This window comes from Balaenoptera borealis, assembly GCF_965194805.1.
Source record: "Balaenoptera borealis genome assembly, chromosome: 6".
Taxonomy (NCBI): Eukaryota; Metazoa; Chordata; class Mammalia; order Artiodactyla; family Balaenopteridae; genus Balaenoptera; species Balaenoptera borealis.
Window position 1 is genome coordinate 34389308 of NC_138863.1, and position 27979 is coordinate 34417286.

General features: G+C 40.9%; 1 protein-coding gene across 5 annotated transcripts in view; it reads left to right on the forward strand.

Moving 5' to 3' along the window:
- The window catches only part of CASP8 (caspase 8), a 54332-nt gene that overhangs the window by 16256 nt on the left and 10097 nt on the right, over positions 1-27979 (forward strand). The window contains exons 1-7 of one of the 5 annotated variants that reach the window (XM_082397382.1): positions 1317-7552; positions 9803-9866; positions 16252-16503; positions 17712-18049; positions 21271-21376; positions 22244-22382; positions 22495-22539. In XM_082397382.1, coding sequence (XP_082253508.1) covers positions 17745-18049; positions 21271-21376; positions 22244-22382; positions 22495-22539 — 595 coding nt within the window. In that variant the 5' untranslated portion in view covers positions 1317-7552; positions 9803-9866; positions 16252-16503; positions 17712-17744. Of the gene's footprint in view, positions 1-1316; positions 7553-9802; positions 9867-16251; positions 16504-17711; positions 18050-21270; positions 21377-22243; positions 22383-22494; positions 22540-27979 lie in introns of those variants that run through there. The other 4 variants (XM_082397380.1, XM_082397381.1, XM_082397384.1 and 1 more) reach the window with 4 other exon arrangements.

Genomic DNA, 27979 nt, shown 5'->3' on the forward strand with positions numbered 1-27979 from the left:
CTTCTGCCCATTTTTGTATTGGGTTGTTTGTTTTTTTGTTATTGAGCTGCATGAGCTGCTTGTAAATCTTGGAGATTAATCCTTTGTCAGTTGCTTCATTTGCAAATATTTTCTCCCATTCTGAGGGTTTCTTTTGATCTTGTTTATGGTTTCCTTTGCTGTGCAAAAGCTTTTAAGTTTCATTAGGTCCCATTTGTTTATTTGTGTTTTTATTTCCATTTCTCTAGGAGCTGGGTCAAAAAGGATCTTGCTGTGATTTATGTCATAGAGTGTTCTGCCTATGTTTTCCTCTAAGAGTTTGATAGTGTCTGGCCTTACACTTAGGTCTTTAATCCATTTTGAGTTTATTTTTGTGCATGGTGTCAGGGAGTGTTCTAATTTCATACTTTTACATGTACCTGCTGGACTCATTTTAATCTGTATCTTTTCCCTGTAATAAATCATAACTATGAGTTTAATAGCCTTCAATTATCACACCTCAGGGTGTTTTTGGGAACCTCTTGAAGTTGCAGTTGGTGTGAGAAGTGAGGGTGTTCCCTAATTCTGCTGTGTATTTTCTTCTCACACCACCAAGCAATTAACTCAATTCTCTGAGGACACTGACCAGGAATTTAACTCAGTTCTGAAACTACGTACCTGGAGATAGCATCAGATCTCACAGATTAAGGGTTTAGTTCCACAAGACTCCGCCCCACCCCATAACGTTGCAATAGGTATATTTTCTCTTTTCCCTCCTCACTAGGACTCTGTAGACAAGCATAAGTCCATTCCTCTGCCACTGGATCCAGTCTCACCTAAATTTCAGTTCTCCTTCTGCCCTGATTCTCTCTCTGAAGGAACTCCATCTTCTGCTCCTGTAGACTATACAGGATGGGGTGGAAAGTGTCAAAAAAAACCAGTGTGGATATCAGTTGTAAGGGTACCTGGGATTTGCTTTAATCAGGTATGGTGAGATATGCAGACATGGAAATGACTGTCTTGAGGAAGTTTATACTTACAGATCCCAGGAGAAGGGGCACACCATGCAGGACCACATGGGAAAGCATCAGTTGGTCAGGAGGCAGATGATATGAAGGGGAAATGTGGGCAAGAGCCTTCATCGTGGTTTCCGTGGGAAGGAATTGTTGAGGCAGGGCAATCAGGCTTAGGTTGGGTTAGTCTGCCTCATTTCAATGGGCTCTGGGATGTAAGGGGTGCCCCTAGTTTTCTGGTACATGTCTCTAGATTGCAGGGGAATAGTGTCTGCCCCTAGTTTTCTGGTACATGTCTCTAGATTGCAGGGGAATAGTGTCGCAGAGTGTAAAATCTTGATGAAGGAGGTGGTTGGGGGTAGGGACTCTGCATTGGTTGATCTGCATTTGAAAGCCTCGCTGGCCGGCCTGGTGTGTGGTCTTTCTGGGAATGAAACACCTGGGGAGGGGCAGTCTCTCTAGGATGAGCAAGGCCTCAAGATGTCGAAGCATTGAAAGTACAAAATAAAAGACATGATTAATACACTGTCTTTTATTACTCCCACCAGAATGCGGTCAGCATTTTCTCTTTAGTATATAGGGATACAGTCGTCCTTAACTGTTGAGATTTAGCTGAAATTCTGAGCCACCAGGAAAATTTCATTCATCATCCTTGCACAAAAGAGAGTGAGAAACAAGAAGGAGACCATGCCTCTCTGCTCTGTCACTGGGATGACTCTTGACTCTGTAGAGGAGGAAAACCTTTTTCTCTGTACCCTCCTAAGCTCTTTGCCTCAGACCCTGCAAATTATACTGACAAAAGCCAGATGAACAAGAGAAAAACAGTTTATTATGCATGCAAAGCACATCAAGCCGGAGAAACCTCAGGGATTCGGAACTCAAAAGGGTGGTTAGAACTTGGGCTTATATAGCATCTTAGCAAAGAACAATAAATATGCAGAGAAGTGACAAGACAAAGGTAATAAAGGGTTTAGGCTTCCGAGAGTGATAAACTTTGGGAAGGTAAATACATTGGGCAAACTACATTTGTTCATGCAGGTCCATCTTGGTGCAGACTTTCTTCTTCATGGCCATAAATCTTCCCTGGGAGAGGGATTCATGGCAGACTTCATTTCTCAGAATCTACTACTTTTAGTCAGATAAGGGATGCTACAAAAGGCTTCTTTCTGTATCTGCTGATTCTCATTTGCCTCCATCTCAAAATAATCTTTAGGCATATTCGGAGCCTCTACAATATGTTGTGTCAGATGCGGGATGACTCATTCTCTCAGAAACTGGAAGTTTGTATCATAATGTTGTAAAGCACAAAAAAGTTAACTTGATAACCTAGCTTTTGTGTCTACCCATGACCTTTTCTTTTCATTTTGTGAAACATAAACAATCACTGGGCACTTAATCAATGTTTGTTTAATCATGAATGAATATAGATTTTATCAACACCTCTAAGGTGTTCATTGGAATGACTATTATCTGGGCTCTTTAGCTTAATCTCTTTCTGAATACCTTTAGAGAGGAAAAAAACAAAAAAAGAAAAAGAGAAAGTCTGATTTGGAGCATTTATAACCGGAGACCCAGTCCTAAAACCTGGCCCTTTTGCTCCCTGGCCAACTGCCCCTTCCTGTGAGTGAATCAGACAGCATGGCTCCCAGGGTCAGCCTCAGGTACAACATGCCATTTTTTTCTCTTCAACTTGTTCTGAGGAACCCCAGTGGGTTTGCAGAGACACTGGCTAAAATGCACATTGTCCCAAGCAGTGTTAAACTCTAGCTTAGAAGCACTGAGCAGTAATAAAGAGGACAGAGGCCGTTCATAAGTACTAATGTAGAAAGAGATACAAGATAGAGTTAGATGAAAAAATGATAGAATACACACACATGCACACAATGTTTATACAAATATACAAATAATTAGTGCAAAAATTAAAGTCAATGCAAATATATGTTTGCTTTTCCTTTTGTGTAGACTATCACAAGAAAGATAAATAAGAAATTGCACTAACCCTCCTACTACATCATTTTGTTTCAGGGTCTGTTGAAAGCTGGAGTAGATAGGAATCCAAGTGAGCCTGGGAGGACACTTCTGGGGGAAGAAACAATGTCCTATCCAGGGAAGACCCCAAAAACACATTTTGCCACTTGGCCATCTCACCTGGGCTTACCTGTATCTGCATGCTAGCTGTGCTACTACTGAGAACGGGTGTATTGCAATTATTTTTAGTAATAGCTTTGAGGAAAAAAATCATTACCCAATTTTTAAAATGAAAGTGTTTAACTGTTACTACCATAGACATTCTTGAAATCCTTTTTGTACCGAGAAAAGATGAAATGAATTTCCCTTGCAGAAAATGAGGAGTGACTTCTTCTTCTTCTTTTTTTTAAAATAAATTTATTTATTTATTTATTTATTTTTGGCTGCGTTGGGTCTTCGTTGCTGCATGTGGGCTTTCTCTAGTTGCAGCGATCGGGGGCTACTCTGCAGTGCACGGGCTTCTCATTGCGGTGGCTTCTCTTGTTGCGGAGCACGGGCTCTAGGTGCGTGGGTTTCAGTAGTTGTGGCACGTGGGCTCAGTAGTTGTGGCTCGCGGGCTCTAGAGCACAGGCTCAGTAGTTGTGGCGCATGGGCTTAGCTGCTCTGCGACATGTGGGATCTTCCTGGACCAGGGCTCTAACCCATGTCCCCTGTGTTGGCAGGCGGATTCTTAACCACCATGCCACCAGGGAAGTCCCGAGGAGTGACTTCTTTTAAAAGGGAAAAAATATGTGTTTCAGGGAATAATCCTCCCATCTTTTGATTTTTTTTAAAAGAAGGAGTCACTAGTGCTGCATGCAGATACAGTAGCTGGGTAGTCCCAGCTCAGTCACTTCACCTTTCTGGCCTTTGGTGTTCTAAATGTCTTTGTAACACCTGCCCTGCCTGCTTTAGACTAAAAAATGTGCTCACCAATGAGATAAATGAGATAAAGTAGGGAGAACACTAAAACTGCATCGTGCTACAAACTATACTGTATATAAAATAAACAACAAGGTCCTACTGTATAGCACAGGGAACTATATTCAATATCCTGTGATAAACCATAATGGAAAAGGATATTAAAAAGTATATATATATATGAATCACTTTGCTGTACACCAGAAACTAACATAATATTGTAAACCAACTATATTTCAATTTAAAAAAACGGTGGCTCTTGGATGATAGGGATGGTACCACAACAATGTGAATGTACTTAATGCCACTGAAATGTACACTTAAATATGGTTAGAATGGTAAATTTTATGTTATGTATATTTTACCATAATAATTAAAAAAAAATTTAATGGCTCTTGACATTTGTCCTTAGGGTTTGAGGTACTGAGAAATTATTCCCAAGAAATGGTTCCTGGGGGTGGGCATAGAGTGTAGCTGGGACTTGGAGGACTTTCACCTTGACTGTGCTCAGACCTCCAAGAAAATATTTAAAAAGCTAAGTTGATGACATGAATATTGCATCACAGCCCAACAATTACCTCAATTTCTTCCTTTCTAGATCAGTGGGATGGGTTCTTGTGTGCAGTAGTATCTTTTGTGGAAGTAGAGGGGGCAAGTACTGGCACCCAGCAAATTGCAGAATATACACTTCGGGTCAGTGATGTAAGCTCTTCTTCTACCTGCTCATGACTGTCTAGTCATCTCAATACCAAAACAAAAATCAAAGACTTAAAAACCTAGCTGTTAAAAACTTTTAGAGAATTGGCTGAGTCTCTTCCCACGTGGCCGGGAGGGGATGAAATAGATGGATTGGAATGCAGTCTCCTTTTCTTTCCCTCACCATTCCCTTCAGGGGTCTAAGGCCAGAGCCAAGGCCAGCTTGAGGAAGGGGGAAGAGGGGCCCAATAGAATGCACATACCAGACCACCTGGCCTGTGGCCACCTGGCCTATGGGTCAGTTGTATACAACTTAAAAGAGAAGTAACCAACAAAAGAGCATGCTTGTTCAGGGGATTTTTGTTTCACTGTCAGTATTTGTCCTTGATTTGTCCTTGACTAATGTCCTGTGGTTCAAGTCCAGATCAATGGGACTGGTGTGCTCCAGCCAGTTGAAAGGAGGTTTAGTCATTCTTGGCTTTCTCAGGGAAATGTACAGATCCAAATCTGCTTTTAGCAGATTAGCAGACATGAGTCTCTGGAGCAGGCCGTCAGGTGGGAGCTGAGATTCAGGAGGGTGGAAACCTCCCGGCAGTTAAGTCAAACCAGGCTGTCCTCACCCTGCACTGGGCAGGAGCCAGCTCCCCCATGTCCTGCTGAACTGAAGCACCTCCAGGTTTTCCAGCTTCCCCAGGACTAAAGACCAGGTACATTATTCATTTCGATGTAAATAATCACGCAGACGGACAGCTCAAGATGGAGGCAAGAAACTGGTTAGAGCAAGTAAATTAATATTGATCCTAGAAGATCACAAAAGGAATTTAACCAACTTCAGGTTCACAATTCACTTGTTGATTATTCATCTTCCTTTTTAAAAAGATCTAAGACTGGGAGAGCCTAGGATCAATACCTTACAAATGACACATCAAAGCCCTGAGACTCCCCCATTCCTCCTGAGTATGGCCCCCTGGATGCCTGCGGTGGCTCATCCATTTCTGCCAGGCTGGGGGCTGGGGGATGGACGTAAACTCTCAAGTGAGACAATCTTGGGATCCTGTGTTGGCCGTGCAGTTTGTCAGCTGACTGACACTGAACTTAGTTTCCTCATCTGTACAACGTGTCTAATAATTCGTAGCCATCTTACAGATATTGTGAGCTTATGTAACACAGTGGTAGTGAATATTTACTGAGAACTGTCAAAAGTCCAGGCACTCCTTTAAGTGCTCAGTCTGTTTTACCTCCTGTAATTCTGCTCAGGTAGGAATTCCAAAGCTGGGGCCTGAAGACTGGTATTTTTTTTAAACCTCCTCAGTTAACCCTCAGATCAGTCAAGTTGAGAACCATGGGTGTGTATTAATGCTCAGACACTGATTAACCTCTCAGGGTCTTAGAGAGGCACACAAAACTCATTCTGCCACTCACTAGCTGAAGGTACTTGTCCAAGTCTTTCGCCTCTCCAAACCTCAGTTTTGTCACTCAAATGGGAGCACCCACTTCTGAGAATTGTTCAGAAGGTGAAATGAGCCAGTTTGGGTGGCTGTGCCTTGCACACACAAAATGTTTATTAAATATTAGCAGGTGCCATTAGGCGGACTCCTTTTTCATAGGTGACCTTGTGACCTCTGTGCATAGGTCATTATCTTAGTTTAAATTTACTGCTCTTCCATCCACATGGTTCATTTCAAATCCTAAATGTTGGGGAAGGGGAGATAGTATGTTATGGTGGGAAAATCCTTGTTTTTGGTCCAACAGGACTGAGTTCGAATTTGGGTATTCATTTGAGTCTCTGTTTCCTCATCCATGACATGGGAGAACAATCCTCTACTTTGCTGTGAGAGTTAGAGATAATTGATGTAAAGGTACAACACATAGGTATTGTATTATTTTTGGTGTTTTTGTTATAAAATGTACAAGGTGTAAAAACAAAAAGGCAGAAAACCTTTAAAAAAATTCAAACAGGAAACGGAGGCAGAGGGTGAGAAGGGGATGGAAGATGAAGAAAAGCTGGGGAGGTTTGGGGGCTCAGGGTCCTGGGGGACAGATCTCCGCATTACCACCACTCCAGGCTCGGCACTGGACAGGTACCGGTCACTAAGGCACGGCACTGGCCAGGGACTGTTACCCTTGCTTAGGGCTGGGCCAGACCCACATCCCTTTTTGTGCAGGATGTCCCCACAACTCAGCAAGAGATCTGCTTCGACCCAAGAAGAGCTCTTGCCAGATGATATGGGGGGCTGGTCCATGGCTTCAGTGCTGAGATTTGGGCCACAGAATAGAGGAATAATTCCTTTCCCCAGACCCCTTTCAAGGAAGAATGGCATTTTTACTTGCCACGGACAGTCTCAAATCTGTCTTTAAAAATCATAGGCCTTATATACACTAAACGTAGTGAGTATACAGCTTCCTGGTTTTTAGTTTGCATATTGATGAATCGTCTGTCATCTCCCACTTCTGAATGTTTGGAAATTGGGTATCGGTTCCTTTAAATAAGAAACATTTTCTGTTCGAGTGAGTCACCTCTGTTTTCCAGTTTTCAAAGTCAGTTTTATTCTCTAGTTCTCTCTGTTCAGGAATTTTCTTTCTCTCTTACTGAAGACCAGATTTTGCCCTTCTGCCGGAGGGCAATGGTTTCACAGGTTCTCTTTCTTTTATCTCGCGATGTTTCAAAGCCCTGCTGAATTCGCTAGTAAATTCTGAATGTGGAGAGGAGAGAAACAGGAAGTGAGTCTGCAGGGACAGGCAGAAAAGCCTGGTTGAGTGATCGAAAGTAAAAGAAAACTTCTTCCTGGAGGCCTTTCCAGCCCCACCTCCTTCCTCCCCCTCCCCCTTGCCTCGTTTCCAGGGATTTTTCTCCGGTTGTAAGAACCCGCCTCAGTAATTGGAACGTGTGAAGTTAGGCAGTCTAGGGGTCTTGGCATCGGGAGCTTGGTGACTCTGATGTTGCCAGGGTGGAGCAGGTGAGTGTCTGGTGCAGAAGTGGCTTCTGGATACCACGTTGCCCACTCAAGGGGCAGATCAGACCTGCGGAATGGAGTCACCTCTGGGTCCTGCTAGGGCCCCGGATCTTGGACTGGGTTTCTCTCTGAACCACAACCACTGACTTTGCTACTTTTTTAACTCTGAGGAATCTCCAGTTCCTCTGCTGCCTCAAATACAGACACACTGTCTCTCTCCTGCTGGATTACTTTGGAAATTCTACAAGACTTTATTTACCTACTTATGTTTATATTATTTTCCGTTTGGCCTGGGGCAGAGGGTTAAGTTAATCACCCTGTCAGATCCCTATTCCCTGTAGCCTTTGGTCTCTAAGGCCTACAGGCCCCTCTACCCTGCTCTGTTCTAGGTACTTTCTTTGATTTCCCCACTCCCACCCTATCTCCTACCCTCCCAAAGATGACCCTCTAAATCTTTTGATACATATCCTTGAATTGTTCTGTATCTTTGCAAAATGTGTCCGTGTTTTGTGTGTGTACGCTACTTTTTAAACTGTGCGATCAGGAACAAGAAAGTAATTTCTCTGTACCTCTGTTTCCTCATCATTAAATGGGTTTAACACTCCCTCATGAGGTGGTTGTGAAGATTTAAGTTGATAATAACAGCATGAGCCACTTAGAACAGTGACTGGCACTACTAAGTACCCAGTAAGTGTTAGCAATTATTATCACGTATCAGTATTATTTGTCTTGTATTCTGCTTGTTCCGTTTCTGACTTTTTTTGTTTTTCAAGTAAGCACTGTACTTTAAGTTGTATGTAATTTGCCAGGTCCCACTTTGTAACCGCTACTTATTATTCCATGATGGACAGTCTCTCAATCCTATATAAGGACTATAGAAGAACTTGCCCACCAATCTTTAGCCTGATCCAGCTTGCAAACCTTTGCCCTTCTGATAGGTACAAAGTAGGGCGCTCCTTGCTTTATTTTGGCACTTCCCAGCTTACTCATGAGTCTGAGTGTCATTCGTACACTTTGGCCATCTGAGTATCCCTGTCAAGGAACCCTGTGTCCATATCCATTGTCCTTCTCCAGGGTTTCTTTTCCTCGTTGATTTGCAGGAAACCTTTGTATGTTCTAGATATTGCTACTCCTGTGGCACATCCTAAGAACGGGCATGAAATATTCGGTCTCTGCCTTTGTGAAGCTCACAGCCTCGGACAGAAACTAGCTATAAAACGGCGGGATGAAAGCTGAGTGTATGCTCAGGAGGCCGCAAGAAAGAGTCAGGGAGCACCTCCTGGGCTAGGATTTAGCCACTAACAGGATTTCATTCTGTTACTGTGCTCTCAGAGTTCTTGGGGCAGAGTCGGGGTAGCAAAGGGCACGATAGGACCACGGCACCCTTCCCTAGCCCTCTGCAGGTGGAGGGGCACTTTCAGACATCCCATTAATCCTCTCAGTCGTGAGCTCCGCCCTCTGAAAGCTAATATTCCATTTGGGGAAAGAAAAAAGGCAGTTTCAAAGAAGAGAGGTGTTTGATTTTTTTTTTTTTTTCTCTCTCTCTAGTTTTATCAGCAGAAAACATTTCAACTGATTGAGAGCAAAAAGGCAGGGCTAATGTGTACTTTGTTCTCTGTTCTATCTCCAGGGCCCAGTTCATGGTAAGGGCCCCAAGATTTGTCTTTTTGGTGAGCTCGATTGGGCCTTTTGGGAGGAAGGACTATGATTCTAGAGTTTTCTGGGCTACTGAGGGTGGGGTCTTGTGGCCTCGGGCTCACGGAGGTGATCGTGTATGTGAGTGTAGATGGGGAAACCAAGAGAGTTTCTGTGAGGGTCAGTAGACCCTCTGAGAGCTGTGGTGAGGGGCCTGCAGTTTACAGATCTCAAGACCACTCAGGAGTGCTCAATGAATATTATTGAATGAAACCATTAAAGTCTTCATAATGAGCCCCTAAAAATCTGTAAATTCCTGCAATATGAAAAGAAAGGGTTCTTAGCTATCATCCAGTTCAAACTTTCTCCTGTTGGAATGTGGTAAGGAGGCCCCGAAGAGAAACTGACCCGTCCAAAGTCACACAGCCAGAGCCAAAGCTCAGGTGGCCAGGGTCCCCTCCCGGCACCTGCCTCCTCTTCCACAGGCTTCCTCTTAGAGATCTAGATGGGGGTGCTGCCTGGAGGCCAGCCTACCTCACTAGTGACTCAGGAGTTTCGAAAACAGGAAGTAAGTGAGCTGTGCTGTTGGTTCTTCATTTGACTTCATTCTTTTCTTAGATGTGCCAGGAGAGAGAGGCCTGTGAAGCGGCTGCCGCTGTGAGGGTTCTGGGACTTGCCTCTGGTAAGGTTGGATGGGCTTGTAGAGAGGAAGGTTTTTGATTCTAGAATTTTCTAGGCTACTGAGGGTGGGATCTGGTGGCCTCGGGGCTCATGGGGTGATCCTTGTATATGAGTGTAGATGCGGAAACCAGGAGAGTTAGCAGTGCTTCCCAGGGCCATAGTGAGGGCCCACGGGTCCCAGATCTCCAGGCCCCTCCAGCTTCGGTTGATGCATCCCTGATTTTTAGGGGAAAATACTCCAAGTTCAGTTATCTGTACAGAGGCCTCATCCTTATGCCAAGTTGTCAAAGAATAGAAACCAAAACTCAACTCTCAACTGACTTTGCTGCTATAGCTTATCAATCTGCCGACACTCAGACCACCAGTATAAACACACACATACACATAAACAGACACGCACGTAAACAGAAACAGTGCTAAGAACTCAATTATTTATTTATTTATTTATTTTTGAGAAATTAAAAGGGTACAAGACAGTACAGGGAATAATATAATGGCAAGCATAGACTGATAATCAGTACTTGTGGGGTTAAGCATTTATAGGTGGAGTTATGAATTTCTTCAGTTTGGTTGGCTCTAAGTTTTATCGCGATTTGAACACCTTTCCTGGGCTGTGTGATGGCCCTGGCTGGGACCCTGCAGCGGAGAGTGTTTGTGTGCAGGGTGGACATCTGACAGGTTCTGGGGGAACCCCAGTTTGGGGTGGTCATCCTGGACTGGAGAGAGTAGTCACCCTATTGCTTAGGGGTTTGGGCCTGAGAGCGGCTTTCCAGTACTCTCAAGCTTTGAACGAGGTAACGGATTTTTGTCTCAGAAGAGTAATGCAAATTTTGGGTTTATTTTCTCCAGCTTTGAGGTAGTTTTCCATATCACCAAAAGAGCTAAGGTGTTGCTAGAACGTCGCTAGAAGGATTGTTTGTGATAGATGAGATTTATTTGCAATTTAATTGTGGCACAAAAGGCAGTGCTAATTTGGGACTCTGGGATGAGGTCTAAATCCAGGCTCCAGCATGTACCGGCTTGGTTTGTAAGGTTCTGACCCTCTCTTTGCTTTCGTAGACTTGTTAAGAATTCTTGTTTCTGTGTTTTGGGGGTTTCTTTTTAAAATTTTAAGTAATTCATAATGTTTAAAAATATTTTGATTATGTGTCTTTCTTCATTCAATTCCTTCACTGGCTTCCAACTGGAATCAGAATAAATTCTAAATATTTGCAGGGTCTGTCATCGAGACCCTTGAGTGAGATGCTCAAACCTGGGCCTGACGCCTCTCACTAGCTTATTTCTGAACTGATTTTTCACAGTGGTAAAATGAGGATGATAATAGCAATTTCTTCAGAGGATTGCAGTAAATGAGACGAGAAAAATATTTTTATGTTTATATGGTTGTATGTTATAAACACACATCATAATATAAAAATTTATTTATATCAAAATACTTTGGGGCACACATTTATTATAAAAATATTAGATATACTTATATATCATATAATACAAATATATTTATATGGATTTATTATTATTATATAATTGAAAATAAAAGAAAAATTCTGGAGGCCATTCCATTCCCATCCCTCTCTTCCACCTTGTATGCAATATAAATCAATATATTCAAATTTATATTCGAATTTATATATACGGCATATGTATATGCACACACATTATATATGTATATATATATGAATATGTGAATAAAATGGGAAAAAACCCACCAAATTTGACCCCAAAATTACTTCTAAGTTTTTCCAAGTGATTTTTTTCTAAGTGATTTTTATTTTTCTTTTAAAAGTTCTCTAAGGAATAAGTGTTACTTTTACTACTTTAGGATGAGAAAAATACAACAATGACTATTCTCCTTAAAATATTACTCTAACAAAGTTTCTAGCTCATGAGTGCATGCAGTAAACCCAGGGCCCATAAAAAATGAAGTGCCTCTTGGTCCCTGTTCCTATAGAGCCAGAACCTAGAGGTGGCCCATTGTTAATGGTATAAAATGTAGAGCAGGTAATAGTGCTTCCCAGGCACTACGATCAAAGAGATGTGTGACCTAAACAAAGACAATATTATACCACAATGTGTTCTGGAAAAAGCTGGGTCAGAAAAGAAGCCTTGCCAGCACTTTCCCTACTAAGTGTCCATCTTAATATGATGCAAAAATAATTTAGAAAGCATTGTTAGGCTATTGCAAAGATAATGAAACGAGTGAGGTGAACTGGCCATAGAGTACAGGAGCCCATCATGTTATATCCAAACTCACGTCATCCTGGCCTTGGATTGGAATTTTTTTTGTACTGTCAGAAAATGCTATTGAATATGTAACAAAAGCCTTAAAAATCTTTATTCCTTTTGTCTCAGTAATCCTATTTCTAGGAAATTATTCTAATAAAATAATCAGAGTTATACATGAAGATTTGCATTTTAAGATCATCCTAAATGTAATCAGAGACTGGTTAGATAAATTCTTGCCCATTCATATCATTAGATGCCTTACAGGTTTAAAAATCCATGCTGTAGAAGAAAAAATAAAGACATCAAGATGTACTTATAATATTATCAGTGGAAAAGTCCACGTATACCTCAGAAATATGGTGTTTAAATATGAGGGAAAATATATATGTGTAAAATATTTGGTAGGAAGGACAGTAAGATTATTAGGCATTTATCTTTGTTTTTATTTTACTTTAATTTTTAAAAAATTGAAGTATAGTTGATTTACAATGTTGTGTTAATTTCTGCTGTACAGCAAAGTGATTCAGTAATACATAATATACATTCTTTTTTTAATATTCTTTTCCATTATGGTTTGTCATAGGATACTGAATATAGGTCTCCATGCTATACATAAATGCTTACATCTGTTAACCCAACCTCTGACTATATCCCTGCCCCAACCCCCTCCCCCGTGGCAACCACAGGTCTGTTTCTGTTTCATAGATAGGTTCATTTATGTCATATTTTAGATTCCACATATAAGTGATATCAATGGTATTTGTCGTTCTCTTTCTGACTTACTTCACTTAGCATGATAATCTCTAGTTGCATCCATGTTGCTGCAAATGGCATTATTTCATTCTTTTTTTACAGCTGAGTAATATTCCATTGTATATATGTACCACATCTTATTTATCCATTTCTCTGTCAATGGATATTTAGGTTGCTTCCATGTCTTGGCTATTGTGAATAGTGCTGCTATGAACATAGGGGTGCATGTATCTCTTTGGGTTAGAGTTTTGTCTAGATATATGCCCAAGAGTGGGATTGCTGGATCGTATGGTAATTCTATTTTTAGTTTTCTGAGGAACCTCCATACTGTTTTCCATAGTGGCTTTACCAACTTACATTCCCACCAACAGTGTAGGAGGGTTCCCTTTTCTCCACACCCTTTTAGCATTTGTTATTCGTAGAGTTTTTAATGATCAGTGTGAGGTGATACCTCATTGTAGCTTTTTTTTTTTTTTTCTCACTGTAGTTTTGATTTGCCTCTCTCTAATAATTAGCAATGTTGAGCATCTTTTCATGTGACTATTGCCCATTTGTCTTTCTTCTTTGGAGAAACATCTCTTTGGGTCTTCTGCCCATTTTTCAATTTGGTTGTCTTTTGTTGTTGATTTTATGAGCTGTTTATATATTTTGGAAATTAAGTCCTTGTTGGTTGCATCATTTGCAAACATTTTCTCCCATTCTGTAGGTTGTCTTTCCATTTTGTTTTTGGTTTCCTTTGCTGTGCAAAAGCTTGTAAGTTTGATTAGGTCCCATTTGTTAATTTTTGTTTTTATTTCTATTGCCTTGGGAGACTGACCTAAGAAAACATTGGTATGATTTACGTCAGAGAATGTTTTGATTAGGCATTTAATCTTTGGATGATAGAATTATAGGTAATTTTTATTCTCCTTTTTATCTTTCCTGTATTTTCTAAAAGGAATACAATAAGCATTGTTATCATTAGAAAGAAAATAATTGCAAGGGGGAAAAAAAAGAGATTCTGCTTTCATTTGATTCTTTGGTTGATTTTATTCTGTAAAATGATATTTTAGCAATGGTTAGAACTTTTTAGAAGATTTAAGGACACTGGACCTAATGGTTTTAAACAGGGCTGGACCCAGTTCTGATCCTTTCCAGTTTCATATACTGGAATAAAAGTAGTTCTTTAAATAGAGATTTTAATTTAAGTACATGTACATTTAAGGTAATAAAATGGTAAAGATTTACACTGTGCAAAGGGTATAGAATGTAAAGCAAGTCTCTTCCTGTCCACCCCCCAGGCCTCTAGTTCCTCTCCTCTCAGGCAACCACTGAAGTGGCTTCCTGTGTATTTTCTTCAAAGATCTGTGAATACAAAATCTAGGCACTTTACGAGTTTGGTATGTCTCTTTCCAGAATTTCCTTATCTTTTATTTTCTGCTTTAATATATATGTCTGTAATCACTGAAAATCTAATTATGTTGTTCGAGTATTTCTAAAAAGTAGATGTATGATTTTTGGTTATATTGCAACTTGCTATTTTCACTGTCATAATAACATATCTTGAATATCAATCCATTTTAATTTCAGAAGTTGGAGTGCATTTTCTTAACTGCTGCATAATATTCTGCAGGATGACTATGCTTTAGTTAATTTAGCCATTCCTTTATTGGAGGACATGTGGGATGTTTCTAGTTGTTCAGGGTTATATATTGGGCTATGGGGAGACTCCATGAACAAACCCTGTTGAGCACATGTGTGTTTCTGTGGAGTGTGATTTAAGGAATGAACTTGCTAGTTTGTTCCCTTGAACGTCCAGAGGTTTTGTTTGTTGAACTTTGAACGTATGCTTTTAGGTGCAGCACAAATATTTAAGGTATCTTTCCTATATAAAAGTATTTTCATGATAATTGATTGCTTTTGCAGTGAATAATCTAGGCTCTGCAGCCTTTGTGAATCCAGTGTAAATCAAAATGTATCTTTCCAAGACACTGTCCCTCCAGTTTCCTAATCAAGAAAACTTGTCTAAACAATAATGTCAGCTCTAGATTAAAAGGGAGAAAAAAAGTTTTGCCCATAATTCCAATTCTAAGAAGGAAATAATCAGAGGTATGCACAGTATATATGAAAAAGCCTCTCAATGCAATATTATTTTTAATAGTAAAGAAACAGAAAATTGCTTAAAATAAATTTTGGTATCTCCACATGCTGGAAATCAAGAAATATTAAAAATATGCCAAAGAAGAATATTTATGGTAAGGGTAAATGTTCATTCTAAATATTAAGTGGGTATAAAAAAAAATACAGATGTACACGCTTGGATGTGCAACCTGATTCTAATTTTTATATAAATGTGTATTTGTGTGTATGTGATGTATGATAATGATAACCATGACCATGTTATAATTTATCATATTTTCAATTTTTACCAAAAAAAACACAAAAATACCCCAGTGTTCTGTAATCAGGATTGGGGGGAAGTAATCAGGATTGTTTTTTTTTTTAAATACTGTTTTATTTTATTTTAATTAATTGATTAATTATTTTTATTTTTGGCTGCATTGGGTCTTCATTGCTGCGCATGGGCTTTCTCTAGTTGCAGCGAGCGAGGGCTACTCTTTGTTGCAGTGCAAGGGCTTCTCATTGTGGTGGCTTCTCTTGTTGCGGAGCATAGGCTGTAGGTGCACGGGCTTCAGTAGTTGTGGCACGAGGGCTCAGTAGTTGTGGCTCGTGGGCTCTAGAGTGCAGGCTCAGTAGTTGTGGTGCATGGGCTTAGTTGCTCCGCAGCATGTGAGATCTTCCCGGACCAGGACTTGAACCTGTGTCTCCTGTGTTGGCAGGCAGATTCTTAACCACTGCACCACCAGGGAAGTCCCAGAAAAGGTGTTTTTAAAAAGAAAAACTAAAAGCTTCAAAGTCTTTTGGGCCACTTTTTAAAAATATTAAAGTTTACCTAAATGTTTCTATTTTAACATCAGAGGTACAAAATACACAGGTCCTGGTTCACTCCATCACCCCTCAAGTGATAGTCAGGATTTGTGGTTTCATCCGAGAATGTCAGTGAATGCAGGGAGCTTAAAAATTTAGGAGCCTTGTTTCAGGGAGGAAAGAGGTCCAAACAGGTTAAGGTTACTTGAGGTTAAAGAAAGTGCCCAGGGGCACAGAGTCTGTGGGAGCAAGCAAATGATGGAGCTGGACGAGAAGTTAAAGGTTTTCTAGATCAAGGTTTGCAGATGGTAGCCCTGAGGTAAGGGAGCATCTGAGTAAGCCTTCAAGGAAGAGTTCTTCAACGTTGAAGAGGTGGAAAATCACTGCTTCCAAATGAATTTTCCAGTGAGGAAGTGGGAGAACCAGGAGGGTTAGAGAAGTGTTCAGGTCACATGCCCGGTGGTATCCGGCCCCACAGCCAAGGTCTTTCCTTCTTTCAGGTGAACACGCCTTTGTTCGTTAGTTGCTGGTCGTTACTCTAAAAGCATGATAGGTGTTGTATACTCACAACACTTCAGGAGATATTGCCCTTCTGATCCCACCTTACCGAGGAGGAATCTCACCCTCATAGGCCGTGAGCTGCCCAGGCCTGGGCCAGTGCCCCAGCTGGGTTCTGGTCCAGGTTCAATTGGACCCCGCAGCCCCAGACTCTGAACCACCGCACTGCCTGCCTCTCCGACAGTCAGCTGCAGGTGAGATTCCTGGCTTTGACAGTGGCCCTGTAGCCCGGCCCGGGGATCCAGGTCCCGGTCTTGTTCCTGTGATGTACCCGATACAAACCCTGCTCCAAGGGCTCGTGTACCATGAACATGGGCCTATCAGAGCAGGGGAGGTGAGGGAGAAATTGGCCAAGGTGACTCAAGGGGCTCGAGTTGGGAGAAACCCCAGATCTGGGGCTGCTTGCGTGAAGGTTGTCTGGGGTTTCCTGAAACACTGCACGCTCTTTTTTTTACCTGCTCAAACACGTAAGTATGTGAAAATACCCCATAATCTGATTTAGAGACTGTTTGTGTTGAAAGGCTGACCGAGTTCTCTTGGTTCCGTTTCCAGTCTTGGGTTCTTGACCAGCTGTGTGTGCCCGTCCTGAGGCCCTTGGGGGAGAGCACTGCATTGTGTCTTCCTGCCACCATTTCCATTAAACCACATGACTTCTCCCACCTCCAACCCTTCTAATCTGTCCTCCACACTTTATTTTATTTTTTTAATTTAATTTTTATTTTATATTGGAGTATAGTTGATTTACAGTGTTATGTTAGTTTCTGGTGTGAAGCAAAGTGATTCAGTTACACATCTACATATGTCCCCCACACTTTAAATGTTAATCCCTAATTGGATGACGTCACGCTCATGTTTACAATCCTTTCTTGGTTTCCCATTATATCCAGGAGAGAGCCTGACCCCCTTGACCCATCGTATGAGGCCCTTTATAACAGTTCCCGGCCACAGCTCCATCCCTTTGTCTCACCACTCCCTCTCCCAGACCCTTCGTGGTCACTTTCTTGAGCTCCCTTTGCCTGCCTGAACTGACTTGAACGTTCTTGCCTCCAACTTTTGCATAAATTATTTCCTTCAAAAATTGTCCTTCACCATCTCCTCCCCAAAGGTGACTTCCTTCCAGGAAGCCCTTCTCCCAGGCTGAGTTAAGGCTCTTTCCTCTGTATTTCTACTGTGCCCTGGTAACAACTCTCGGACCACTGGCTAGTTTGTAAATCTACCTTCCAAAACAGTAAGCTACTTGAGAGTGGGAACCTGTTTGTTCGTTTTTTTGTTTTTTTTTTCTTGCCTGTATCCACAGCATAATGTCTGGCATATAGTAGATGTAATAGCATTTGATGAAGGAACAAATCAGTAAGTGGTAGTTTTCTTGCTCATCTGAACATAACATTGTATTTTAACCTAGGTAACAACTACATTCTCCTAACGCTTGATCAGCATGAATTTCAACAGATGTCTCTATAATATTGGGGAACAGCTGGACAGTGAAGACCTGGCTGCCCTCAAGTTCCTGAGCCTGGACTACATTCCACATAGGAAGCAGGAACCCATCAAGGATGCCTTGATGCTATTCCAGAGGCTCCAAGAAAAGAGAATGTTGGAGGAAAGCAACCTGTCCTTCTTGAAGGAGCTGCTTTTCCGAATGAATAGACTGGATCTGCTGCTCACCTACCTGGACACCAGTGAGGAGGAGATGGAGAGGGAGCTTCAGATGCCGGGCAGGGCCCAGATCTCTGCCTATAGGTGGGGAAAACCTCCACGGGATGGAACTGGGACGTGTGGGTTGAATGGACACATCTTTATGGGCAGGGCTGATGCTGTTTGTAGGCTGTCTGTGTGGTGTGACTTTGGAGGCTTTGGGAAGATGTCCCACCACGGTCAGATTAAGAAATTTAGAGGCTTTAAGTAGAATTCAGAGAAAAACATGCTAAAACCATAAAATAAAATTTTCTTTCCAAGGTGAAACATCACCTATAGGTATGCCGAAATCCAAATAGACATTTTTTAAACGTTCTAACTCTCTCTCTCTGTTACATATCCGTTATCTTGATGCCTCTGCTTTGCTGATGCCCATACCATGCACTTCTTTGCCTATTATTGAATAAAGCATCGCTACTTCCCACCTGAGACCCCCTCCCACCTACATCTGGATGACTATGAAATTCTCAGTAGGGTTTTAGGCTTTTATTCCATACCTTAAGGCTTGTGTTACCAAGTTCTTCAGTGAGCTGTGTGTTGCCAGTCATTCTGGATTGGCCAGGCCGGACCCCCGCAATGAGTGCTTTCTTTTTTTATGGTATAAGGTAACCATTTTTAATCTATGCCTGGCCATCTGGAAACCCCCATTGTAATAACCGATCATTGTAAGGTTAAACAGCTTCCACAATTTTACTTCATAAGCCATCCTGTAACGCCCAATGACTGCTTAATCCCTGTGACCCCAGATGCTGTCAGAACAGCAGTGGCTTGGGCTGTCTGTCCTGCCGAAGGCTTAACACAGTAGAGAAGTTAATTCCTTATAGTTCTGGAGGCTAGAAGCTGAAATTGAGGTGTCAACAGGAATGATTCCTTTATAGAGGCTCTGAGGGAGAATCTGTTTCATGATCCTCTCCTAGCTTCAGGTAGTTGCAGGCAATCCTTGGTGTTCCTTGTCTTACGGATGCATCCTTCAATCTCTGCCTCTTTCTTCACCTTGCCTTCTCCGCTGTGTATCTGTGTCTTAATTTCCCTCTTCTTTTAAAGACACCAACCATTGGATTAGGGCCACCCTAATCTACTATGACCTTATCTTGGTAAGATCACATCCACGAAGACCCTTTTCCCAAGTAAAGTCACTTTTACACGTTCCAAGTGGACGTGAAATTGGAAGGAGAGTGGGGAAGGATACTATTCAATACTGGGTAACTTTGGTTCAATAGAATTGTGAAGTCCTTGTAATGAATTTTTTTTCATTAAGGCATCAATTAATCATAAAAAACAACAGCTCCATAATTAGGAAAGCTAGAGGGTCTCATCTTGTGTCCCCTGTCTTGGTCTTTTGAAGGTTGCACTCCTGCCATGTGAGCAAGGCCAAGGCAACTTTCAGTGCAGACAATGACATGGGCCTCTCTGTTGGAGGGTTACGAGTGTCTAACAAGGGCAGGATCTGTCTGTTAAAATCTTCAGCATGTTAGCTTGGGAACAAAAGGGTCAGCACAAGTAAAATCTCCTGCTTGTTCATCATTGTTGAATATCAAGTAGGAAAAAAAAATGCTAGTGTGGCCCTTTCCATTTATAAGATATTTAAAATTTCAAATTATCATTGCTACCTATAAAATTAGTACCTTATAAACCATCCAGATTTATTTCTAGACAACGATGGTACAAGAAAGCCAGTAGGTTTCAGTAATGAGGAACGTAGAAAGGCAAAATACCTTGTGATAAAGTTAAAAGGGGAGGTAGCTTTTGATTGGACCCAATCTTGCTCAAACTGAGAAAGTTTTAAAGAAATACTTCTAGGGTAGAGATTCCATGAGAAGAAGGATGAAGCAGGTGATAATACTGAGTAACTTCTGTTTCTACACTACAGTTGATCATTGAACAACATGGGGGTTAGGGGTGTGGACCCTCTGCACAAAAACCCGCTTATAACTTACAGTCGATCCTCTGTATCTTACGTTCCACATTTGTGGGCTCAACCAACTGCAGACTGTGTAGTACTGTATTACATATTTATTGAAAAAAATCTTTACGTAAGTGGACCCGCGCACTTCAAACCTGTGTTGCTCAAGGGTCAACCATGTTTTTATTTTTAGAATTTTAATTTTCTAATTTAATTTTGAAGTTAACATGTTTTTGTATTAAAGTTATTTTCCTTTGCACCATAATAGTAAAAGGTTTGCTGACTTATAAAACTTTCCTTTGTTCATTCAACAAGCATATCCCAAGAGCCTATCATAATTTAGGAAATAATAATGCCTGTCATGTTTGAACACTTAGTGTGTTGCCAAAGGTTGGTTTAAGTGCTTCAGGTAAACTTATTCAAGTAATCCTCAACACCTTCCAGAGGGGTAAATAGAGTATTATCTACAGTCTACAGATGAGGGGGAAAAAATGTGTAACATGTCTAAAGCCACACAGCTCATGGATGGTGGATCCAAGGTTCCAACACCAGGAGTCTGGGTCCCCTGCACTTAAACACTGTATCTCATGATTCTCTAGGATTATGGAAACCAAAAGGGCACTGATCCCATTCTCAGGGAACTTGGACAGCTTCATAAACAGACAGTTATGTGTGTTACTCTTCTGGCGATGCACAGGCAGGTACGGTGGGGTGAATACAGCCTTGAGGACAGTCAGGCAGTGCTTGAGCTGTTAGTGAATGAGTGGTTGTCTGCAGACGGACAAGGGGATAGGGGTGGGAGGAGGCCCAGCCTAACAGGGTGAGGGGCAGGGCAGCTGGGTGTGTTCGGAGAGGAGATGGGGGGACAGCAGTAAGGAGCATCCAGAGATGAGGAGGCAGGCTGGGCTCAGTTCACAAAAGCCCATACTCCAGAAGGAGGTGTTTGGCCTTCCTACTGAAGGTAGCGGCTGGGAGAACATTGACTAGTTTTAATTGAGGAATTCCATCTGATTTGCGTTTTGAAAAGCATGATATCCAAAATCAAAGCTTTTTTTCTATTGCAACAAGATCTTGATTTTATAGCGAAGGACAAAGGAAAAACACAATTCATTTAACTGAAATTAACTGAAAGTCAAAGTTGGAGAACTTTAAATTCTGTTAAGAGTGGGATAGTTGGGCCTGAGCCATTTGTCTTCAGTGTCACTACACTAGCCTCTTTCCAAGGACTCAACTCATAAATCACGTCATTATCTGGCTTTGTTTTAAAGGGAGGCCATAGGAATCAAGTCCACTGTGACTCCATATATCGGATGGGAAATCATTTAAGAAAATATTTCTAAAGTGTTTCTGTTTCCCACTGCAGGGTCATGCTTTTTCAGATTTCAGAAGATGTGAGCAAACAGGAATTGAAGGACTTCAAGTTTTTTTTGAGCCAGGAGATCGCCAAATGTAAGCTGGATGATGACATGGTAAGACCTGGTGTCTGACCGAGGTTTAGTCCTGAGGGTGAGTCAGCCAGTGGGGATTTCTGAGACTAAAGAGAGCACTTGTCAGTAAAAGCAACATGAGTTCTCACTTTTTAACTGGGGAGAAGAAGAATGCTGTCAGGCGTGAGTGCTGTAGATATGATGCCTCTGTATACTGTAAAGTGCTGCTCCCATTAATTACCAGGAACAAGGCAGAGTGAGGAGCAAGGGGAGAAGGCTGGTGTGTAGGCACAAACAATGTGGAGACCTTGCAGAGCCAGGAGAGATGGTGGTGGGCCTGAGATCGTTTCCCCACTTCTGCAGTCTCTGAAACAACCTGGGACCTGGAACTCTGTGTGTGTGTGTGTGTGTGTGTGTGTGTGTGTGTGTGTGTGTGTGTGTGTGTGTTGTGATGTAATGTTGTATGTGTGTGTGTGTGTTATGGGGACACTCAGCCTGGAGATGATCAGGTGGCAGAGGCAATGGAGGGTGTGAGGCAGTCCCCAGGGCTGTTGCCATAGGGACCAGGCTGTGGCATCTCAGCCATGCACTCGGGCTGCTTCACTGTCTTCACATAAAGGAGTCCACAGGCAGTTTCAGCACAGGGCTTGGGCCTGGGGACTAGGTGACATCTGATGTGACTTCTCCTGTGTCTTCTTATTTCTGTCTTTCTGGGCCAGAAATCATGAATTGCCTCCCTAATAATCTACTGATTGGCTTTATAAGACCAGGATGTCCTCTCAGGAGGGTTGGCTTGGGAAGCTAGGGTGGGTGCTTAGTTTGGAGAGAGTGGGAAGTAAAAAAAAAAAGTTAATCTAAAAGCCAATATGGCTCCATCTAGTCTTCCAACTTGATTTCTCCTCCCTCTAGACCTTGCTTGATATCTTCATAGAGATGGAGAAGAGGGTCATCCTAGGGGAAAGAAACTTGGACACCCTGAAAAGAATCTGTGAGCAAATCAACAAAAGCTTGCTGAAGAAAATCAACGATTATGAAGAACTAAGCAGAGGTATAAATAACCTGAGAGCTGTGGATCAGCAAAATGTAGTCTTAAATGGACAGACTCCTGTATGTCACAGCAGTTTCTAATCAAACATGTGTGTGTTTCTTTTTAAATTCAGAGCAAAGAATGAGCCTTGAAAGAGGTCCAGATGAATTTTCAAACGGTAATACTTGCAGATATGTTTTCGAGGTTTATTTAGTTAATTTACTTCCTGATAGCCTCATTGCCTCCTCTCCACAACCTTCTACCACATCTGCATTTTTTTTTTAATTGGGGTAGAGTTGTTTTATAATGTTGTGTTAGTTTCAGTGAATTGAAGTAGAGTTCCCCATGCTATACAGCAGGTTCTCATTAGTTATCTATTTCCTACCTATTAGTGTATATATGTCAATCCCAATCTCCCAATTCATTCCACCCCCTGTTTCCCCTCTTGGTGTCCATACGTTTGTTCTCTATGTCTGTGTCTCTACTTCTGCCTTGCAAACCAGTTCATCTGTACCATTTTTTCTAGATTCCACATATGTGTGTTAAATATATGATATTTGTTTTTCTCTTTCTGACTTACTTCACTCAGTATGACAGTCTCTAGGTCCATCCATGTCTCTGCAAATGACCCAATTTCATTCCTTTTTTAGGCTGAGTAATTGTCCACTGTATATATGTACCACATCTTCTTTATCCCTTTGTCTGTTGATGGGCATTGATGTTGCTTCCATGACCTGGCTATCGTAAATACTGCTGCAATGAATATCGGGGTGCATGTGTCTTTTCTAAAAATAAATTTATTTTATTTATTTATTTATTTATTTTTGGCTGTGTTGGGTCTTTGTTGCTGCACATGGGCTTTCTCTAGCTGTGGCGAGTGGGGGCTACTCTTTGTTGCTGCATGCGGGCTTCTCATTGCGGTGGCTTCTCTTGTTGCAGAGCACGGCCTCTAGGTGCGCGGGCTTCAGTAGTTGAGGCTTGCGGGCTCTAGAGTGCAGGCTCAGTAGTTGTGGCACACAGGCTTAGTTGTTTTGCAGCATGTGGGATCATCCTGGACCAGGGCTCGAACCTGTGTCCCCTGCATTGTCAGGTGGATTCTTAACCACTGTGCCACCAGGGAAGTCCGCATGTGCCTTTTTGCATTAAGGCTTTCTCTGGGTATGTGCCCAGTAGTGGGATTGCTGGGTCATATGGTAATTCTATTTTTAGTTTTTTAAGGAACCTCCATACTGTTCTCCATAGTGACTGTATCAATTTACATTCCCACCAACAGTGCAAGAGGGTTCTCTTTTCTCCACACCCTCTCCAGCATTTATTGCTTGTAGATTTTTTGATGATGGCCACTCTGACAGGTGTGAGGTGATACCTCATTGTAGTTTTGATTTGCGTTTCTCTAATGATTAGTGATGTTGAGCATCCTTTCATGTGTTTGTTGGCAATCTGTATATCTTCTTTGGAGAAATGTTTATTTAGGTCTTCTGCCCATTTTCGGATTGGGTTGTTTGTTTTTTTGATATTGAGCTGCAGGAACTGCTTGCTTGTGTATTTTGGAGATTGATCCTTTGTCAGTTGCTTCATTTGCAAATATTTTCTCCCATTCTGAGGGTTGTCTTTTCATCTTGTTTATGTTTTCCTTTGTTGTGCAGGAGCTTTTCAATTTCATTAGGTCCCGTTTGTTTATTTTTGTTTTTATTTCCGTTTCTCTAGGAGGTGGGTCAAAAAGGAGCTTGCTGTAATTTATGTCATAGAGTGTTCTGCCTATGTTTTCCTCTAAGAGTTTTATAGTGTCTGGCCTTACATTTAGGTCTTTAATCAATTTTGAGTTTATTTTTGTGTATGGTGTTAGGGAGTGTTCTAATTTCATTCTTTTACATGTAGCTGTCCAGTTTTCCCAGCATCACTTATTGAAGAGACTGTCTTTTCTCCATTGTATATCCTTGCCTCCTTTGTCATAGAGTAGTTGACCATAGGTGCGTGGGTTTATCTCTGGACTTTCTATCCTGTTCCAATGATCTATATTTCTGTTTTTGTGCCACTACCATGCTATCTTGATTACTATAGCTTTGTAGTATAGTCTGAAGTCAGGGAGTCTGATTCCTCCAGCTCCATTTTTTTTTTTTTCCTCAAGATTGCTTTGGCTATTTGGGGTCTTTTGTGTCTCCATACAAATTTTAAGATTTTTTGTTCTAGTTCTGTGAAAAATACCACTGGCAATTTGATAGGGATTGCATTGAATCTGTAGATTGCTTTGGGTAGTATAGTCATTTTCGCAATATTGATTTTTCCAATCCAAGAACATGGTATATCTCTCCATCTGTTTGTGTCATCTTTGATTTCTTTCATCAGTATCCTGTAGTTTTCTGAGTACAGGTCTTTTTCCTCCTTAGGTAGGTTTATTCATAGGTATTTTATTCTTTTTGTTGCAATGGTGAATGGGATTGTTTCCTTAATTTTTCTTTCTGATCTTTCACTGTTAGTGTATAGGAATGCAAGAGATTTCTGTGCATTAATTTTGTATCCTGCAACTTTACCAGATTCATTGATTAGCTCTAGTAGTTTTCTGGTGGCATCTTTAGGATTCTCTATGTATGGTATCATGTAATCTGCAAACAGTGACAGTTTTACTTCTTCTTTTCCAATTTGTATTCCTTTTATTTCCTTTTCTTCTCTGATTGCCATGGTTAGGACTTCCAAAACTATGTTGAATAATAGTGGTGAGAGTGGACATCCTTGTCTTGTTCCTTATCTTAGAGGAAATGTTTTCAGTTTTTCACCATTGAGAATGATGTTTGCTGTGCATTTGTCATATATGGCCTTTATTATGCTGAGGCAGGTTCCCTCTCTGCCCACTTTCTGGAGAGTTCTTTTAATCATAAATGGGTGTTGAATTTTGTCAGAAGCTTCTTCTGCATCTATTGAGATGATCATATGGTTTTTATTCTTCAATTTGTTAATATGGTGTATCACATTGATTGATTTGCGTATAGTGAAGAATCCTTGCATCCCTGGGATAAATCCCACTTGATCATGGTGTATGATCCTTTTAATGTGTTGTTGGATTCTGTTTGCTAGTATTTTGTTGAGGATTTTTGCATCTACATTCATCAGTGATATTGGTCTGTAATTTTCTTTTTCTGTGATATCTTTGTCTGGTTTTGGCATCAGGGTGATAGTGGCCTCGTAGAATGAGTTTTGGAATGTTCCTTCCTCTGCAATTTTTTGGAAGAGTTTGAGAAGGATGGGTGTTAGCTCTTCTCTAAATGTTTGATAGAATTCACCTGTGAAGCCATCTGGTCCTGGACTTTTGTTTGTTGGAAGATTTTTAATCACAGTTTCAATTTCACTACTTGTGATTGGTCTGTTCATATTTTCTGCTTCTTCCTGGTTCAGTCTTGGAAGGTTATACCTTTCTAAGAATTTGTCCATTTCTTCCAGGTTGTCCATTTTATTGGCATTTAGTTGCTTGTAGTAGTCTCTTATGATGCTTTGTATTTCTGCGGTGTGTGTTCTGACTTCTTTTTCATTTCTAATTTTATTGATTTGAGTTCTCTCCCTCGTTTTCTTGATTAGACTGGTTAAAGGTTTATCAATTTTGTATATCTTCTCAAAGAACTAGCTTTTAGATTTATTGATCTTTGCTATTGTTTTCTTTGTTTCTATTTCATTTATTTCTGCTCTGATCTTTATAATTTCTTTCCTTCTACTAACTTTGGGGTTTTTTTTTTGTTGTTGTTGTTCTTCTTTCTCTAGTTCCTTCAGGTGTAAGGTTAGATTCTTTATTTGAGATTTTTCTTGTTTCTTGATGTAGGATTGTATTGCTATAAACTTCCCTCTTAGAACTGCTTTTGCTGCATCCCATAGGTTTTGGGCCGTCGTGTTTTTTTGTCATTTATCTCTAGGTATATTTTGATTTCCTCTTTGATTTCTTCAGTGATCTCTTGGTTATTTAGTAGCATATTGTTTAGCCTCCATGTGTTTGTGTTTTTTACAGTTTTTTTCCTCTAATTGATTTCTAATTTCATAGCATTGTGGTTGGAAAAGATGCTTGATACGATTTCAATTTTCTTAAATTTACTAAGGCTTGATTTGTGACCCAAGATATGATCTATCCTGGAGAATGTTCCATGTGCACTTGAGAAGAAAGTGTAATCTGCTGTTTTCGGATGCAATGTCCTATAAATATCAATGAAATCTATCTGGTCTATTTTGTCATTTAAAGCTTGTGTTTCCTCATTTATTTTCTGTCTGGATGATCTGTCCATTGGTGTAAGTGAGGTGTTAAAGTCCCCCACCTTTATTGTGTTACTGTCGATTTCCCCCTTTTATAGCTGTTAGCATTTGCCTTATGTATTGAGGTGCTCCTATCTTGGGTGCATATATATTTATAATTGTTATACCTTCTTCCTGGATTGATCCCTTGATCACTATGTAGTTTCCTTCTTTGTGTCTTGTAACATTCTTTATTTTAAAGTCTATTTTATCTGTTATGAGTATTGCTACTCCAGCTTTCTTTTAATTTCCATTTGCATAGAATATCTCTTTCCATCCCTTCACTTTCAGTCTGTATGTGTCCCTAAGTCTGAAGTGGGTCTCTTGTAGACAGCATATATACAGGTCTTGTTTTTGTATCCATTCAGCAAGCCTGTGTCTTTTGGTTGGAGCATTTAATCCATTCACATTTAAGGTAATTATCAATATGTACGTTCCTATTACCATTTTCTTAATTGTTTTGAGTTTGTTTGTGTAGGTCTTTTTCTTCTCTTGTGTTTCTCGCTTAGAGAAGTTCCTTTGGTATTTGTTGTAGAGCTGGTTTTGTGGTGCTAAATTCTCTTAGATTTTGCTTGTCTGTAAACCTTTTGATTTTTCCGTCAAATCTGAATGAGATCCTTGCTGAGTAGAGTAATCTTGGCTGTAGCTTGTTCCCTTTCATCACTTTAAATATATTGGGCCCTCCCTTCTTGCCTGTGCAGTTTCTGCTGAAAAATCAGCTCATAACCTAATGGGGATTCCCTTGTATGTTATTTGTTGCTCTTCCCTTGCTGCTTTTAATACTTTTTCTTTTTTTTTTTTTAAGATTTATTTTTTAATTTTAATTTTTATTTTTGGCTGTGTCGGCTCTTAGTTGTGGCACACAGGATCTTTGTTGAGGCATGCAGAATCTTTTGTTGCAGTGTGCAGACTCTTTGTTGTGGTGTGTGGGCTTCTCTCTAGTTGTGGTGTGTGGGTTTTCTCCCTCTAGTTGTAGTGCACAGGCTCCAGGGTGCATGAGCTCTGTAGTTGTGGCATACAGGTTCCAGAGCACGCGGGCTCTGTAATTTGTGGCACACGGGCTCTAGTTGAGGCATGTGAGCTCCGTAGTTGTGGCACGTGGGCTTAGTTGCCTTGCGGCATGTGGGATCTTAGTTCCATGACCAAGGATCAACGTCCCCTGCATTGTAAGGCAGATTCTTTACCACTGGACCACCAGGGAAGTCCCTAATATTTTTTCTTTGTATTTAATTTTTGATAGTTTGATTAATATGTGTCTTGGTGTGTTTCTCTTTGGGTTTATCCTGTATGGGACTCTCTGTGCTTCCTGGACTTGATTGACTATTTCCTTTCCCACATTAGGGAAGTTT